The 15,714-nt window shown below is 44.7% G+C and overlaps 1 protein-coding gene across 4 annotated transcripts in view; it reads right to left on the bottom strand.

Annotated features, from left to right (window-relative positions):
- Positions 1 to 15,714, bottom strand: part of STK32A (serine/threonine kinase 32A) — a 92,651-nt gene that overhangs the window by 30,344 nt on the left and 46,593 nt on the right. For all 4 annotated transcript variants that reach the window (XM_050962760.1, XM_050962758.1, XM_050962759.1 and 1 more), the window contains one exon: positions 2,879 to 2,916. In XM_050962760.1, the coding sequence (XP_050818717.1) occupies positions 2,879 to 2,916 (38 nt within the window). The remainder of the gene's footprint in view (positions 1 to 2,878; positions 2,917 to 15,714) is intronic.

The following is a 15,714-nucleotide window of genomic DNA, read 5'->3' as shown; positions in this document are numbered from 1 at the left end:
TCATGGCAAAGCAAACACACGGAGAGAAACCACAGAGCAGAAAGTCAGAGTCAGGAGGACACTGGATTGAAGGGCACAACTCCAGATAAGAACACACTGAAACAAATCCATCATCAACCTGAACCAATTAAAATTTCAGACTGAACTAGAGATGGGGCCAAAAAAACAGCCCCAATTGCACAGGCATTAAGGAAGTTCGCAGTTATCTTGATACCAAGCAGAACACAATCCCAGATCCAAGCACCACTTTGTACTGGGAAATATTTAATGCAGTTTTGGATCTGAATTTAGTGCTCAGGCCTCTCTGTAATTTGACCCTGTAAAACCCAATCCTGCGAGGTGGTGAGCACTTTTAATGGCCACCAATTTCATCGGGAGAGGTGGGAACTCAGAAGCTTACCCACAGAAAGAAGGAAAAACCCCAATGAGCTGGGCTGCATATGACAACAAGAGGAACATGAGAACAAAGGCACCATTTAGAGTCGAATGCCATCTATGACTGACACCTACTGGGTCAGACTGTCAAAATACTCTATCCCTCTTACAATTGAGGATAACAGCATAGGCTCCTCAGAAGTGAACTTCACCCCCTACATACAAGCAAATGGACAGAAACAGGTGTTCTAGTGGTCTGACAGCTAGTGAAGACTAAAGGAAACAAATATCCCCAAAAGATGTCCCTTAGCAGCCTCAACGCCGAGATAAAATGTTGATTGTTCATATATTTTAAGACCAGAAGGAACAATTACATCATCTAGTCTGACCTCCTGTATAACACAGGCCAGAGAACTTCACCAGGTTACTCTTGTATTGAGCTAAAACATGTCTTCTGGAAAGGCATCCAAGTCTTGATTTGAAGGCACGAAGAGACAAAGAATTCACCCTTCCCTTACTAGTTTGCTGCACTGGTTAATCACCCTCAATGTTAAAGATGGCACAATTTTTTTCTAATTAGAGTTTGTCTGGTTTTAACTTCCAGACATTAGTTCTTTTTATGCCTTCCTCCGCTAGATTAAAGAGCCCTGTAGTGCTCAAAGCTATTGAATCACATGTCTGTACACATATCAATAAATTAATTTTAATATGTTATGTAGAGATAGTTGAAATTTGTCATTTGAAACATTTTTGTCAGTGAAAAATGGCTTTTTTTTGTCAAAGCAGCAATTTCCACAGGAAATGTTCAAATTTGACCAATCTTTTTGGTGGGATTTTGTTTTTTTAAGGAAAACATGAACTCTTGATGGAAAGTTTCAACAGAATTTGAAATTCTTCAAGGGAATAAAAATGACATTTCCCAACCAGTTCTGATTTGACGTGCCACAAGAATTCGATCAAAGTACACACATTAGGTGGCACATATCTGCCCTTCATAGCTCAAGCCATGGTCTCAATATAGGCCAGAGTAGCACTTTTGACCATTGGCAACAGTCACAAAATGACAGTCAACTAGGTGAGAATTGCCAGAATTGAGCAGTGCTCTGGCAGCTTGCCTTCGCACTTCCAATACTGCCCCTTCTGGGCCTGGCTTCCCCTCTCTAGGACAAGGAGGAGAGGGTGATGTAGGAGCCAGCTACAATGCTGGCTGGCAGCTCCCCACCCCCAGAAGCATTCTTAGATATTGCCAACAGGTGACCACTTGTGCTGTCTGATGAATCCAAATGGATTGGATTGGAATTGGGGGCAGAGAGAGAGCGAGAATAGGGCCCATTTATTTATTTACATCTGCATCTGAGGAGGCAGAAGGAAGTCCCTGAGTGAGACAGGAAGAGATGTGTATTTGTAAAGAACGGCAGGGAAAACTTTTCTGACAGTTCTTAAATAAATAATTATCCAGCACTTTGAAATTAGAGGTCATATTCAAAATGGGTACAGACTGGGGACAGGTGGTGATGCCAGGCAAAGCTAGTTACAAGCTAAAACAATGGCAGTTCTCTAGGAATTTCAGCATCTGCTCTCAAACCCATCAAGCCTGCAAAGTGATAATGACTTTCATATATTCTATGCTCTCTGCAACAGCTTTTTCCTATACAAGTAGCTTACTGCAAGTGCTAATAAAGATTTCTCACAAATGAGCCAGTTACAAGGATTTTCAGGAGATATTTGACATTTTAAAAGCAGATAAATATCAGACAAATTTTCAGTGGGAGTTTTGCCAGAGTAAAAAAAAAGTGTAGAGAGTAATACAGGAGTTCATCTGAAGTTTTGCCTGAGAAAGACTTAAGTAAAGATTCCAGGATTAAAATCTATATCTACATTATAAACAAAAAAACTACATTAAAAGAACATTAAGGTTGCAGAATTAAGCACTCAAAAGTTAGGAAATGACAGAATTAAGGTTGCTTGTGCAACCCCTCCTTCCTTCTGTGTGTGTCTACATTATGATAGAGTCTATTATTACATGATCTGGCATGAAAAATGTCAGTCCAAATGGTTGAAGTTTGACAAAGTTATAAGCAGCTGAAAACAGGGTCTTCTAAGGAGAAATGTTGGGCAATCAACTCTAGGCAGCACTAATTGTATCACCGATAATAATGACTTCTAGAAGTGTCACTGAATTACAGTAACGAAGTATTTAAGAATAGACTAGATAAATTATGGGGCATTAATGTAGAAGAGAGCCATATAGAAGTTCAACAACATAGGACTGTATAGCACCAGAAGATTACATAATGGTGCTTTACAGAAAGCAGGTGAAGACAAACAAAATACAAAAGACAGTTCCTGTCCCACACTGCTTACAATCTAACACAGACAATACAACACATTGCATAATACAAGGCTCCAACTCCAGGCTGGCAGGTGCCCATTTCAAGTCACCTGCTCTGTGCTGCTCTGTGCACGCATATGTTCCAGTTATCGCAAAACAACCAGCACTTACCGTGCTCATCCAGTAAAATGTTGTCTGGCTTCATGTCCCTAGAAGTGACAGAGAAGGGAAAAAGGGATGTCAGCATAGAATGGTGACACATAACATGATTGTACAAGCCTAGGGAAAGGTTTGTGCGAGATATATTATTATAATTTATACAACACCCACGTTTGCTGGCATTTTACAGACAGGAGTAAGAGGCCTGGTATAACAGAGACCTTGTGGGGTGGGATCATCCTGTATTTCTTCCTCTGTGAGCCAGTGATCCTTAATTTCGACATAATTAGATTAATGATCATAAAGAAGGGAAGGGAGGACTAGAGTTCCTATGATATGACCATGTGGCTGCTTTGGTTTGCAGTGTCTGGTTCTTGACAGTTCAGCTAAATGTTAGTGGTTCTTTTTTCTATTAGCTTTGTTTTGATCAGAAGTAGTATTTGTTAGGCCCTGGTCCAGTCCTGCTCTCAGAATGGACACCAGTCTATTCATAGGTGCCAACTATGCTCTGGGGCTGGAGCACCCTGAGGGAAAAATTGCTCTGCACCCACCAGCAGCAAAGCTCCCCGCCCCAGCTCACTTCACCTCCGCCTCCTCCCTTGAGCTCACTGCATCCCCGCTTCTCCTCCCAGCGCTTGCCACTGCAAAACAGCTGTTTCGCAGCATAACAAGTTGTGGGAGGGAGGGGGGAGGAGCAGGAACACAGCGCGCTCAGGGATGGAGGTAGGAAAGAGGCAGGGCCGGGGCAGGGATTTGGGGAAGGAGTCCAATGGGGCAGGGAGGGGGTGGAGTTAGGGTGGGAACTTTGGGGAAGGGGTTGGAATGGGAGGCGCAGGGAGGGGGCAGGGAGTCAGGGCAGCGCTGGGGAGGGGTCAAGCAACCACCAACACCAGGAGAAGTTGGCGCCTCTGAGGCTGTTGTAAGGGGATCCAACTGCTGCTAAGCTTCCTGGGTCTGGCCTCTGACTGGTCACTATTCCTAGCTCTGGGTCTCTCAGGTGCACTCTCCAGATGCAGACCCCATGTCTGCCACATTCTTGGACAGTGGGACCTTGCAGTCCAGCCATCTAAACCCTGGAACCACTGCCAAGCCGTCTAGATCCTTCTACTTGCTTCAACAGATTTATCACAAAGTCCACTGGTTGTGGAAGCTCTTGTTTTCCTAGTTTCACTCTTCAGGAACAGTGTGTAGGAAAGCCAGGAACACAGGCTTAGCATAGCAATTTCTTAAACACATACACACTTTACTCTTTAAAAGCATGAGACAGTTACAGATCCTTGGAAACCAAGAAACTCCTGAACAAACCCTCCTACTCTGATTTCACCCCGTTTTGTAAATCCCCAGGTTTGTTCCCACCTGCCTTCACTCCTCCTTCTGGGTCTTCTGGTCCTGGAGATGAAAAGGCCCCTTTTGTTTAGAGAAGCATCCCTTTTTAAAACAGACCCTGTCCCTCAGCTCCCTCAGTCATTCGCTTAGACCTGGGTGGGGGAATTCCAGCCCCTTTTCTTCTCCCCAGACAAGTTTCTGTGAAGAGAGTCCTTTTAAAGTCAATGGTCCTGCCCACAGCAAATCCATTGTTTCATCAGGGCAGAGCCATTCAGTGCTAATAATCCCTGAAGTCTCTGCTACAGAATCATAGAAAGGTAGGGGCGGAAGGGATCTCAAAAAGTCATCAAGTCTGGCCCGCTGCATGGAGACAGGACCACGAAAATTAGACCATCCTTAACAGATGTTTGTCCACTTGTTCTTAAAAACTTCCAATGACTGAGATTGCACAACCTCCCTCAGAAACCTAATCAAAGGTTAACTACCTTTATAGTTAGAAAGTTTTCTCAATATCTAACCTAAATTTCCCTTGCTTCAGATTAGGCCCATTACTTCTTGTCCTATTTTCATGAGACACAGAGAAATACTGATCCTCTTCATAACAGCCCTTAATATATCTGAAGACTTACCAGCTCCCGCCTCGGTTTTCTTTTTTCAAGACTAAATATGCCCAGTTTTTTTTAACCTTTCCTTACAGGTCACATTTTCTCAACCTTCTATCATTTTTGTGGCTCTCCTTTGGACGTTCCAATTTTTCCACATCTTTCCTAATATGTGGCACTCAGAACTGAACACAGTTCTCCCACTGTGGCCTCACCAGCGCCAAACAGAGGGGGCAGGGCCGGCATCAGTGCAGCAAGCAGGTGCTTGGGGCGGCCAACGGAAAGGGGCGGCATGTCCAGGTCTTCGGTGGCAATTCGGTGGCAAGTCCCTCTCGGAGGGAAGGACATGCTGCCGAATTGCCGCTGAAGAATGAAGCAGCAGCGGTAAAGCTGCCGCCGATCACGGCTCCCTCCCCCCGCCACTTGCAGTGGCAAAAACGCTGGAGCTGGCCCTGAGAGGGAGACAATTACCTTCCAGGTCCTACATACGACACTCCTTTTAATACACCCCAGAATGATATTAGCCTTTTGTGCAACTGCATCACATTGTTGACTCATATTCAATTGGTGATCCACTACAACCCTCAGATCTTTTTCAGCAGTACTACCACCTAGCCAGTTATTCCCCATTTTGTAGCTGTGCATTTGATTTTTCCGTCCTGTTTTACTCGTCTTTATTGAATTTCATCTTATTGATTTCAGACTGATTCTCAAATTTGTCAAGGTCATTTTGAATTCTAATCCTGCCCTCCAAAGTGCTTGCAACTCCTCCCAGCTTGCTGTCACCACAAATTTTCCACTCCAATACCCAGGCTTTCCAGACATAATTTCCCCACTAAATGTCAAGTTCTTGCTACCAAATGGATAGTCTAATTCACAATGATTGTTACAATTACAAATAACGTTCATGAAACTAAAGAGAATTAATAATTAGACAGACCTGTTCCCCAATGTGTCACAGTACTGTACTAAGTGTTCAATCACATCACAGAATCATATTTTGGAACAAAAAAAAGCAGAAGCTTCCCCCCTTCTGTCAGGTGCACTCATAGGAAGACTCTAAAAGTGCAAAAACGCTGTTTACTTCAGAATGCTCTGATTGGCATAAAGCAGACCCAAACAGGAGACACACATCAAGCGGAGTCGGGATGTACAGCTTTCTGTTTCACATTCAGTTTTCACATGGCGGTTTTCATATCTGAAACCAATGCCCTCTTGCTTAAAAATAACCACTCTTCATGGCAGATGCATGTTTTATTTGTTGGATATCTTGGCGAGGTTTCAAAACGAGTAACTAAGCTGCTGCAAAACTTTCTCAGTGACATCTTAAATTATTTTTTTCACTATGAAATTTTCATTATGAATTTGAAAATTGGTGTAAAAATTGCACTGGTTTGCTTAAAATTGTCCCCCTTTAAAATGACCCATTCCAAACAAAAATTAGATCATTCAAATCAAAAGGTGAATTCAAAAAGTGACATCCCAAAATCAACATTTTTTCATGTTTCGATGTAAAAATAACCCTTTGAATTTCACAAATTAAAAAAAAGAGTGCAAAATTGCCTGAAATGTAAGAACAAATGTTTCCTTGTAAAATTTTGCCATGAAATGTTCACCAGTTTTGCAGAGTTCTACGCTGTTCAAGAGGTTTCAGTCCGGTGATAATTTAGACACTAGCAGCCCATAAACTCTGAACCAGTTACTCTTCTCTGGCCAAACAGTACCCACCAAGAGCTTGCAAGAGAAAACTACACTGCAGTATGACAGTGTGGTTATTCAGGAAGACATATATTTGTTCAAAATTTTCAAATGATGAAACGAAAAATATGAAACATTTAAAAACAGACATTTGGCAGACATTTAAAAAACTGAGCTACAGAGGGCAACACTGGTTAGAAAACGCACTGGAATAGTTTCTACTTTCATCCATCACATTTTAGAAGTGAGTGATTAGTTATGGAAGTTCATTTTGGTTTAATATGAATTATATTTCAGTCATAAGGAATATATACCCTAAACGTAGCTAATTTTTGTAATAAATATTTTATTGAGGAGAAAAAAAGAATGGCCCAAACCAAAACCCTGGATATCACAAGTCCAAACTTTCAGTGAATATTTGAATCTGAACTCAGTGCTCTAGGCCCAAATCTGAAAAAGGGACAGATAATAAGAGAAAGATATGTGCCACCTGGAATTAGTTCCACACTCCATCCCTCTCCATGGATAAAAATCACCCGTTTAGACGCCCAGAACAGGGCATATGCATCACTTACATTCCATTTAATCTCCCAAAACAAGGCTTAAATCAGACAAAGGATTTATACTGGCCCTCTACACAGGGGTGAATTTCATCCCATAAGGCGGAGAATACAGCTAATCACTAAGCCTGGAATATTCTTGACAACACTACGCAGTGAATAAAATCAACAGCAGCTATACTTTCAGAGAAGAAACAGAGGAGAACAGAAGCAGCACCTGATATCAAGGGAAAAGTAAGAAGGTAACACAGTGGTCCATGCACTTTACAATGTTTAAAAAAGGACTGTGTTTATCCTCATGAAACTGGGTTAATTACTTCTATAATCATAAGAGTTTTTGTAATTGTTTCAAAGCCTGAATTTTCCAGCTGTGTTATGGCTTTTTCGATTGCCCAGGAGGTTGATTATTCATAAATATGTTTATCAAGAGGAATGGCCAAAAGAGAATTCCCAGCCAGATGGTGTAAGAGTTTCCCAGAAGCAGGGCAATAATTGCTAGTAACCATGTGGTATTCTCTAATATGGTGTCTATGAAAATTGCAAAGCAAAAAATGATTTTTACTCCACACAAAAGGATTAATCAAATTTCAAGATGTGCTTAATGGCTCTTGAAGATCAATGTAAATTTCTTCAAGTAGTGGTTTATTTCATTGCTTTTAATTTTATGAAACCAATGCAATTATGGTTGCCGAAGGGTGAAATAACCTAAACCTACACTGATAAAAGACAGTTACCTTTTCCAGTGCTCTTCGAGAGGTGTTGCTCATGTCCATTCCATATTAGATGTGTGTGCTCACCACATGCACCAGTGCTGGAAGTTTTTCCCTTAGCAGTATCTGTAGGGGACCAGCTCTGGCACCCTCTGGAGTGGCGCCCATATGGTACAGTATAAGGGGCGCCACTGGCTCCCCACACCCCCAGTTCCTCCTTGCCGGAAACTCCAACAGTGGGGAAGGAAGGTGGGTCGTGGAATGGACATGAGCAACACACCTCAAAGAAGACCAGTTACAGAAAAGGTAACTGTCTTTTCTTCTTCGAGTGCTTGCTCATGTCCATTCCATATTAGGTGATCCCAAAGCAGTACCCCTGGAGGTGGGTAGGAGTTAATGGACGCATAGATTGCAATACAGCTCTGCCGAACCCAGCATCATTCCTGGCCTGCTGAGTGATGGCATAATGAGAAATGAACGTGTGGACAGAGGATGGCGTTGCAGCTCTACAGATGTCCTGGATAGGGATGTGCGCCAGGAAGGCTGCCCAAGACACCTGCACTCTCGTCGAGTGGGCTCTGACAATCAGCGGTGGCACAACCCCCGCCAGGTTGTAACAGGTCCTTACGCACAAGGTGATCCAACTGGAAATCCTCTGCGCGGACACTGGAAGGCCTTTCATCCTGTCTGCCATAGTGACAAAGAGCTGAGTTGATTTATGCAAAGGCTCGGTACATTCAAAGTAAAAAAACCAAGGTGCTCTGGATGCCCAGGGTGTGAAGATGCCTTTCTTCACTGGTCCTGTGTGGGAGGAAGATGTCTTGGTTCATATGGAAGGCAGATACCACCTTTGGCATGAAGGCCAGGTGGGGCCACAGCTGAAACTTGTCTTTGTAGAAGACCGTGTATGGCAGTTCTGAGGTCAAGGCTTTAATCTCAGACACTTGTCTCACCAATGTCACTGCCACCAGGAACGCAGCCTTCCATGACAGGTGGGAAAGGGAGCAGGAGCCCAGTGGCTCAAAGGGATAGCCGGTGATCCTAGAGAGAACCAAGTTAAGATCCCACTGCAGGACAGGAGTCTGTACCTGTGGGAAGAGTCTCTCAAGCCCTCTCAAGAATCTGACTGTCATATCATGGGAAAACACCATCTGTCCTTGGATCGGCAGGTGAAAGCAGACATGGCCACGAGATGGACTCCAATGGAAGAGTGTGCCAGGCCCTGGATCCTCAAATGGAGCAGGTAGTCTAGACAGGACAGCCATTATGGAAGAATGTGAGGGAGAGATGCCGCATTCGGATGCCCAGTGGGAAAACCTCGTCCACTTAGCCAGGTAAGTCAGTCTGGTTGATGGTTTCCTGCTTCCCAGGAGGACGTGTTGGACCTCTTCCTGTGGTCCTGTGACGGCAAATCTGGTCGGTTGGGCAGGGGCCAGGGAGGAACCGCTGCCAGGTTCATGAGCATGCCGAACCAATGCTGGTATCATGATAACCTGAGCCTTGTCTCTCTTGATCTTGGCCAGGACCCTGCTGATGAGTAGAATCAGAGGGAACACGTACATCAGGCTCCCTGACCGTAACAGGAGGAAGACATTGGAGAGGGAGTCCTTGTCCAGACCTTGCTGAGAACAAAACCGGTGGCATTTCCTGTTCCTGTCTGGTCCACTAGGAGAGTTCCCTACTTTTGGAAGATCATGCAGGCTATCTCTGGATGGAGCGACCACTCATGACGAGAGGAGAAGTCCCTGATGAGCTGGTCCGCCAGCGTATTCTTGACGCCAGGAAGGTGAGAAGCTTCCAGGTGGATTTTGCGACTGATGCAGAAGTCCCATAGACGAAGCACCTCCTGACACAGAGACAACGAGCACGCTCTCCCTTGCCCCTTGGGATTAAAAAGTACTGGGAATAGAACTCCTTGTTCCTGTACTCGAGAGGAATTTCCTCCACCACACCCAGCTGCAGTAACCCGTTTACCGCCTGCATGAGGAAATTCCCCTGAGAGGGGTCCCTGAAGAGGGATGGAGAAGGCAGGTGGGGGGGGGGAGTATAAAGGAACTGGAGTGTATAACCCTGCTTCACTGTGCTGAGGACCCAAAAGTCTGAGGTTATAGCCATCCAGGAAGGGAGGAAAGGAAAAGGCAGTTGGAGAACACTGGAACAGATGGATCCAGCGAATAGTCTGGTAGGTTGCCCTTGGGTGCACCCTCAAAATGACCGTTTGGCCCCTTCCTTGATTTGAGTCAAGCCCGACCAGGCAGAGGGTGGAGGCAAGTGGCTCACACAGCGCTTGTAGCCCTTGGCTCATTTGTGGGGCTGGTCCTGCCAAGTCTGGCTCCCCTGGCTCTGGCCCTGGCCCTGAGGCTGCCCCTTGGTTTGAACCACTTACATGCCGGGGCTGGGATGTAGAGACCCAGGGTTTTCAGGGTCGTGCAGAAGTCCTTGAGGCCATGCAACTTCCTGTCCATTTGCTCCACGAATAGGGCTCGGCCGTCGAAGGGCAAGTCCTGCATTGACTGCTGGGCCTCGGAGGACAACCCAGAGAGGAGCAGCAGAAGGCTTGCTGTATGGAGATAGTGGAAGCCATGGTGCGAGCAGCAGCATCAGCAGCGTCTGACGACACCTGGAGGGCTGCCCTGGCCACGGTCATGCCCTCATCAAGGATCACTCAGAACTCATTTTTGGAAGCCTTGGGCAGTGACCCTTTGAACTTAGCCATGGCTTCCCACATATTAAAGTCATATCGGCCAAGGAGGGCTTGGTGATTGGCCACTCTCAGCTGAAGGCTGGAAGACGAATAAATCTTATGTCAAAAAAGATCCGGCCTCCTCGATTCTTTATTTTTGGAGGTGGCCCCGGGTTGTCCTTGCCTCTCCCTGTGGTTAACTGCCTCGACCACAAGGGAATTGAGGGCAGGGTGGGAGTATAAGTACTCATGCCCCTTGGCTGGCACTAAGTACTGGCACTCAGCCCTTTTGGAGATGGGGGGCAAAGAGAAGGGAGTCTGCCACAGGGCATTAGTGATCTTGGAATCCCCTTCAGGAAGGAGTAGAGCCACCCTGGCAGGAGCCAAGGAGCAGAGAACATCAAACAGAGAGTTCGAGAGCTCTTCCAATTCCTCTGCCTGAAGCTCCAGGTTGGAAGTGACCCTCTTCAAAAGTTCCTGGTATGCTATGGCGTCATCCTGAGGCATAAGTGCTGACTCCGTGGGTGCACCAGGGCTGGAGTCGGTGCTCTGCACCCACTGGCAGCCAAGCTCCCTGCCCGCCCCCACGTCACCTCCTCTTCCACCTCCTCCCAGCGCGCTGCATCTCCACTTCTCCCTCCCTCCCAGTGCTTGTCGCCACGGAACAGCTGTAGCAAGCTCTGGGAGGGAGGGGGGAAGAGCAGGAACGTGGCACGCTCAGGGGAGCAGGCAGAGAAGAGGCATGGCCAGGACTGAGGAAGGAGTTGAACAGGTATAGGGAGGGGGCAGAGCTGGGGCAGTGACGTTGGGGTAGGGGTTGGAATGGGGGCAGGAGGGGGCAGAGGCGGGGCAGTGACTTTGGGGAAGGGGTTGGAATGGGGGCAGGAGGGGGTGGGGCAGGGGTGGAGTCGGGGCGGGGCCAGGGGCAGACGGGGGGGTCAAGCACCCATTGGTGCCAGAAGAAGTAGGCACCTATGTCCTGAGGAACTGGGTGAGGGGGCCCCATGATAGCCTCATCTGGCGATAACTAGGACGGTGCCGGTGCCACAGGAACCTCCATTTCCACTGGTGGTCCAGCAGTTTGCACCCCGGGGTATTGCTGGAGCCAGTGTGGGCGGCATCGGGAGCGTCAGGATCTCCTGAGTTGATTGAAAGGCTTTGGATGTTGACAGCACCTGAAGCTGGCTGGGGCCTGCACCGCTATCCAGAGTCGCAGGCAAAGTATGGGATGGATTGGACCACTTGACTTGAGCTGCGGCCCGACTTCCGGAAGGAGACTTTGAGTTGCCGGGCACGGGTTTTGGCTCGCCCTCTTTCCTTTAGGGGAGGTAGGAGATCTTCCCCTCACAGTCCTTTTCGGCTTCGTGACTGGAGCCGCAGAGGTTGACCAGTGCTGGCTTGTGGATGGCGCCAGCGGAGCACTGCGCACAGAGACTGCAGTGCTCAGTGCAGAGTCGGACCTCTGCTCTGGTGCTGGGTGAGTGCCGACTACATTAGGAGGGCTTTTTAGATGGATATCACGCTCCTTCTTCATCCTAGGTTTAAAGGACTCGCAGATACGGCACTTGTCGCTTATACGCCCTTGCCTAAGCACCTTAGGCATCTGGTATGTGGATTGCTGATGGACATAGACTGTTTGCAATGATCGCAGGGCTTAAACCCTGGCAACTGTGGCATGCCCCGCCCCCAACTGAGTCCTGTTCAGGACTAACGAAGAATCTGAGAACTACTACTAAGGGAAACTAATAAACTAATAAATAAATATATAGGTTTTCAAAGTTTGTAAGAACAGAGAACAAAAAGCTAGCAGGATCAGCAGACGTTCTAGCACCGTCACTGGTGGCAAGAAGGAACTGAGGGTCAGGGGAGCCAGTGGTGCCCCTTATATCGCGCCAGGCATTATCTTCTGTAAATGTAAACAGACTTGTTTCTCTTAGTGACTGGCTGCACAAGAAGTTGGACTGAGTGGACTTGTAGGCTCTAAAGTTTTACATTGTATTATTTTTGAATGCAGTTATTTTTTGTACATAACTCTACTTCTGTAGGATCAACCTTCATGAAAAAGAGATTGCACTACAGTACTTGTATTAAGTGAATTGAAAAATACTATTTCTTTTATTTTTACAGTGCAAATATTTATAATAAAAATAAATATGAAGTGTACACTTTGCATTCTGCGTTGTAATTGAAATCAATATATTTGAAAATGTAGAAAAAATCCAAAATATTTAGTAAATTTCAATTTGTAGTCTATTGTTTAATGGTGCGATTAAAACTGCAATTAATCACAATTAATTTTTTTGAGTTAATTGTGTGAGTTAACTGCGATTAATCGACAGACCTAGTTTACGTCCGTTACCAATCTTGGCCATATTAGTGAATGCATCCCACCTGAGGAAACTACAAAATCTGAAATCTAGTGGAGCTGATAACAAGAGAAATACCAGGAGGGAAGAAAAGGAAATGCACAAAACTCAATGTAAAGTTAAATTACAAAAGAATCTGAGAAGAAAATATCTGCACCTGTTGGAAGATGGTATTTCAGCAGGAAAATAAGACGTTTGAGAAGTCAACACTGCATAGTCTGAGCAAAAATAAGGTCCTTAGTAAAGGTTGATTTGCCAGTGAAAAATACACAGGCTGCTGTAATATGTGGATTTCTTTTTTAATTTGCTTCCATTCAAAACAAAACAAATCATTACAGAAGTGCCCCTACAGAAGTGATCTCTTAAAACAATTTATTTAACATCTTTGTTTTAAAAAAATGCATTCCATACAATGGGGTTTTGTTTTGTCAATGGGAAAAACTATTTCCGTAATAAGTGAAGAAAGGGAACACTCCCTACGGTAAGAGAAAACGCACAACTGATATTCCTGCTGTAAGCACTTGATTGATTTTACAAGACATTACCTGGTTTTAATAAGCTAATTACACCACATCCCTCACTTGCTCTGGGACTGAGCCATTCACCTTGAAATTTAATACAGCATATGGAAATCTCGAAGAACACCATTCAACCACAATGAAACTAACCCTTTAACTGTGGAGTGCTTTCAACCAGGCCCACGGTTTCAATGAGAACAATCTACAGGGCTAGGATTTAGCCTTTTAAAAATGTAATCTATTAAAAAAAAAGTATGGTTCACAGAGTCATCTTTATCTGGAAAAAAAGAAAATGTCTATAGTGTGTATAATCATAATACTAATCATTTGCACTGGCACAGCATCTTTCATCCGAGCAACTCACAATGATTCACAAACACCAATTGACTACCCTGGTACTCCCTGTGAGATGGGTAAGAGATATATAAAGTTCACTTCACCATCACTGAAATACCACTTCTGGGTTCGAATGGGTTTTTTCTTTTATTAAACAATGCAACGGTGCACAGTATCTACTATACCACAGTTTAAAACATAAATGCTGGGTTGCCAAAAGTGTGGATTCTTGGTAAATGAAAAATTTTAATAACCACTGCTATCATGTTTTCAATAACGTTGTTTATTATATACTGTATATACTTGTTCATAAGCTGAATATTTTTGGTTAAAAAGTGACGCATCAAAGAACGGGGCTCGGCTCATAAACGGGTCTAGACCAAAATCTGATGATTTTAAACTCTATGGAATCATTGAATTGAATATCTAATACATTGTTATTTTGTTTACCTGGAGTGTCTGGGGGCATGGAGCCCCTCAGTTCCCTGTGGCCGCAGTTCACCGTTCCCAGCTACTGGGAGCTGAGGGGCTCCGTGCCTGTGAACTCTCCAGATAAACAGAACGTCCCAACCCATCAGCGGCTTACCCTGACGGGCCGGAAGTCAAAGTTTCCCAAATCCTGAAATCTAGTGTTGGCTTATGAAAGGCTCATACAGTTTTTGCTATTTTTACCTATCCATTTTGGGGGGTCGGCTTATAAACGAATGGGCTAATGAATGAGTATAGATGGTAATTTGATTTTTTCTTTTTAAAAAATCACAAAAAAAGAGAAAAAAGGGTCCTTTTCTAACCCTTTGAAATGAAACTACCTTCAAAATTTTGAAATATTTAATTAAAATAGTTTTTCTTTTTTTGACCAGCTTTACTTAGGGTTAAATATAATGTATTACCATTGGGTCCAGTTCTGATCTCACTCACTCTACTTTGCAATCTGTGGGGTCTCACCAATGACAGTGAGATCATAATCAGTCCCTAATGTCTACGCATTAATTAATATTTTCCACTTTCCTTAAAAATACATGCACCAACATTTCAAGCCATCAGTCTTTGTCTTTGTTGCCTCTGCACAGCTTTGCTCGTACAAAGTAAACAATTATCTGCACATCTCCTGAGGTTCCCAATTACAGATGTGGTACTCCTCTGCTCAGTCACTCTATCAATTTAATGCCATCCCCTCGGGGTACAGTGATAATTATACGACCTGCAAAATCTTGCAATTGGCCAAGTATGTTTCATTGTCTTACATGTACCTCGAACAGCCCCAGCTGCAGCTCCGATTGCATATCACACACCTTAAGGGTGGTTTCTGCTTCTTGTGAATGTTTCTGGAGCAGGGAGGCTGTTTTTTTCAGGGCTTAGTGCATTTGTTCTAAGGCATTAAGGAGCCCTGGCTCAACTGAACTATTGCTCAGCTGAATGGCCACTCCAAGACCACTGGAGATGGTGTGGTCATGCCACTGGAATTCTGACTGTAATGTAACTTTCAATTGCAAGTGCAGAAAGTGGACAGTAAAAGAAGGCAAATGGAAATGTTCTTCTAATTTAGGGTCACATCTTGCCCTAAACCTTGGGAGCTACACAGGACACATATTTGTTAGAGCCTCGTATATATTTGAAAAGTCATCCTGTGCTGGCCCAGGTGGGGAAACATGGGCTGGAATGTACACTGCTGTTTTCCTTTAAAAAGAGGCAGAGAGTGCCTCTGGGTAGCAGAAAGTTCTACAGCACACATGCTGGGATGCAGACCATGCCCCAAGATGGCTGACCACGACATATAATCTTTTGATCTGTAAATGGCGCATGTTTGCTCTGAAGACACTTGAAAAGAATAAATATGGAACTTGAGATGGTATTTCCTGCAGTCACTTTTCTGACTGCAGGCTAGTTCTTACCTACTGTAAACCCAAGTCAGATGTTGGCACATTGCTGCAATTTATAGGAAAAGCCTGAAGCAAATAAATCAAACACTTGTTGGACTTTAGTCTTCGCAAGTTTCCAATTACGTTAGATTAAGGTCTGTTTTATGTGAGGGTTTCTTCCTTTTACAAT

Source organism: Gopherus flavomarginatus, chromosome 7, assembly GCF_025201925.1.
Source record: "Gopherus flavomarginatus isolate rGopFla2 chromosome 7, rGopFla2.mat.asm, whole genome shotgun sequence".
NCBI lineage: Eukaryota > Metazoa > Chordata > Testudines > Testudinidae > Gopherus > Gopherus flavomarginatus.
The sequence above is the reverse complement of the archived record's forward strand: the minus strand, read 5'-3'. Positions and strand labels throughout refer to the sequence as shown.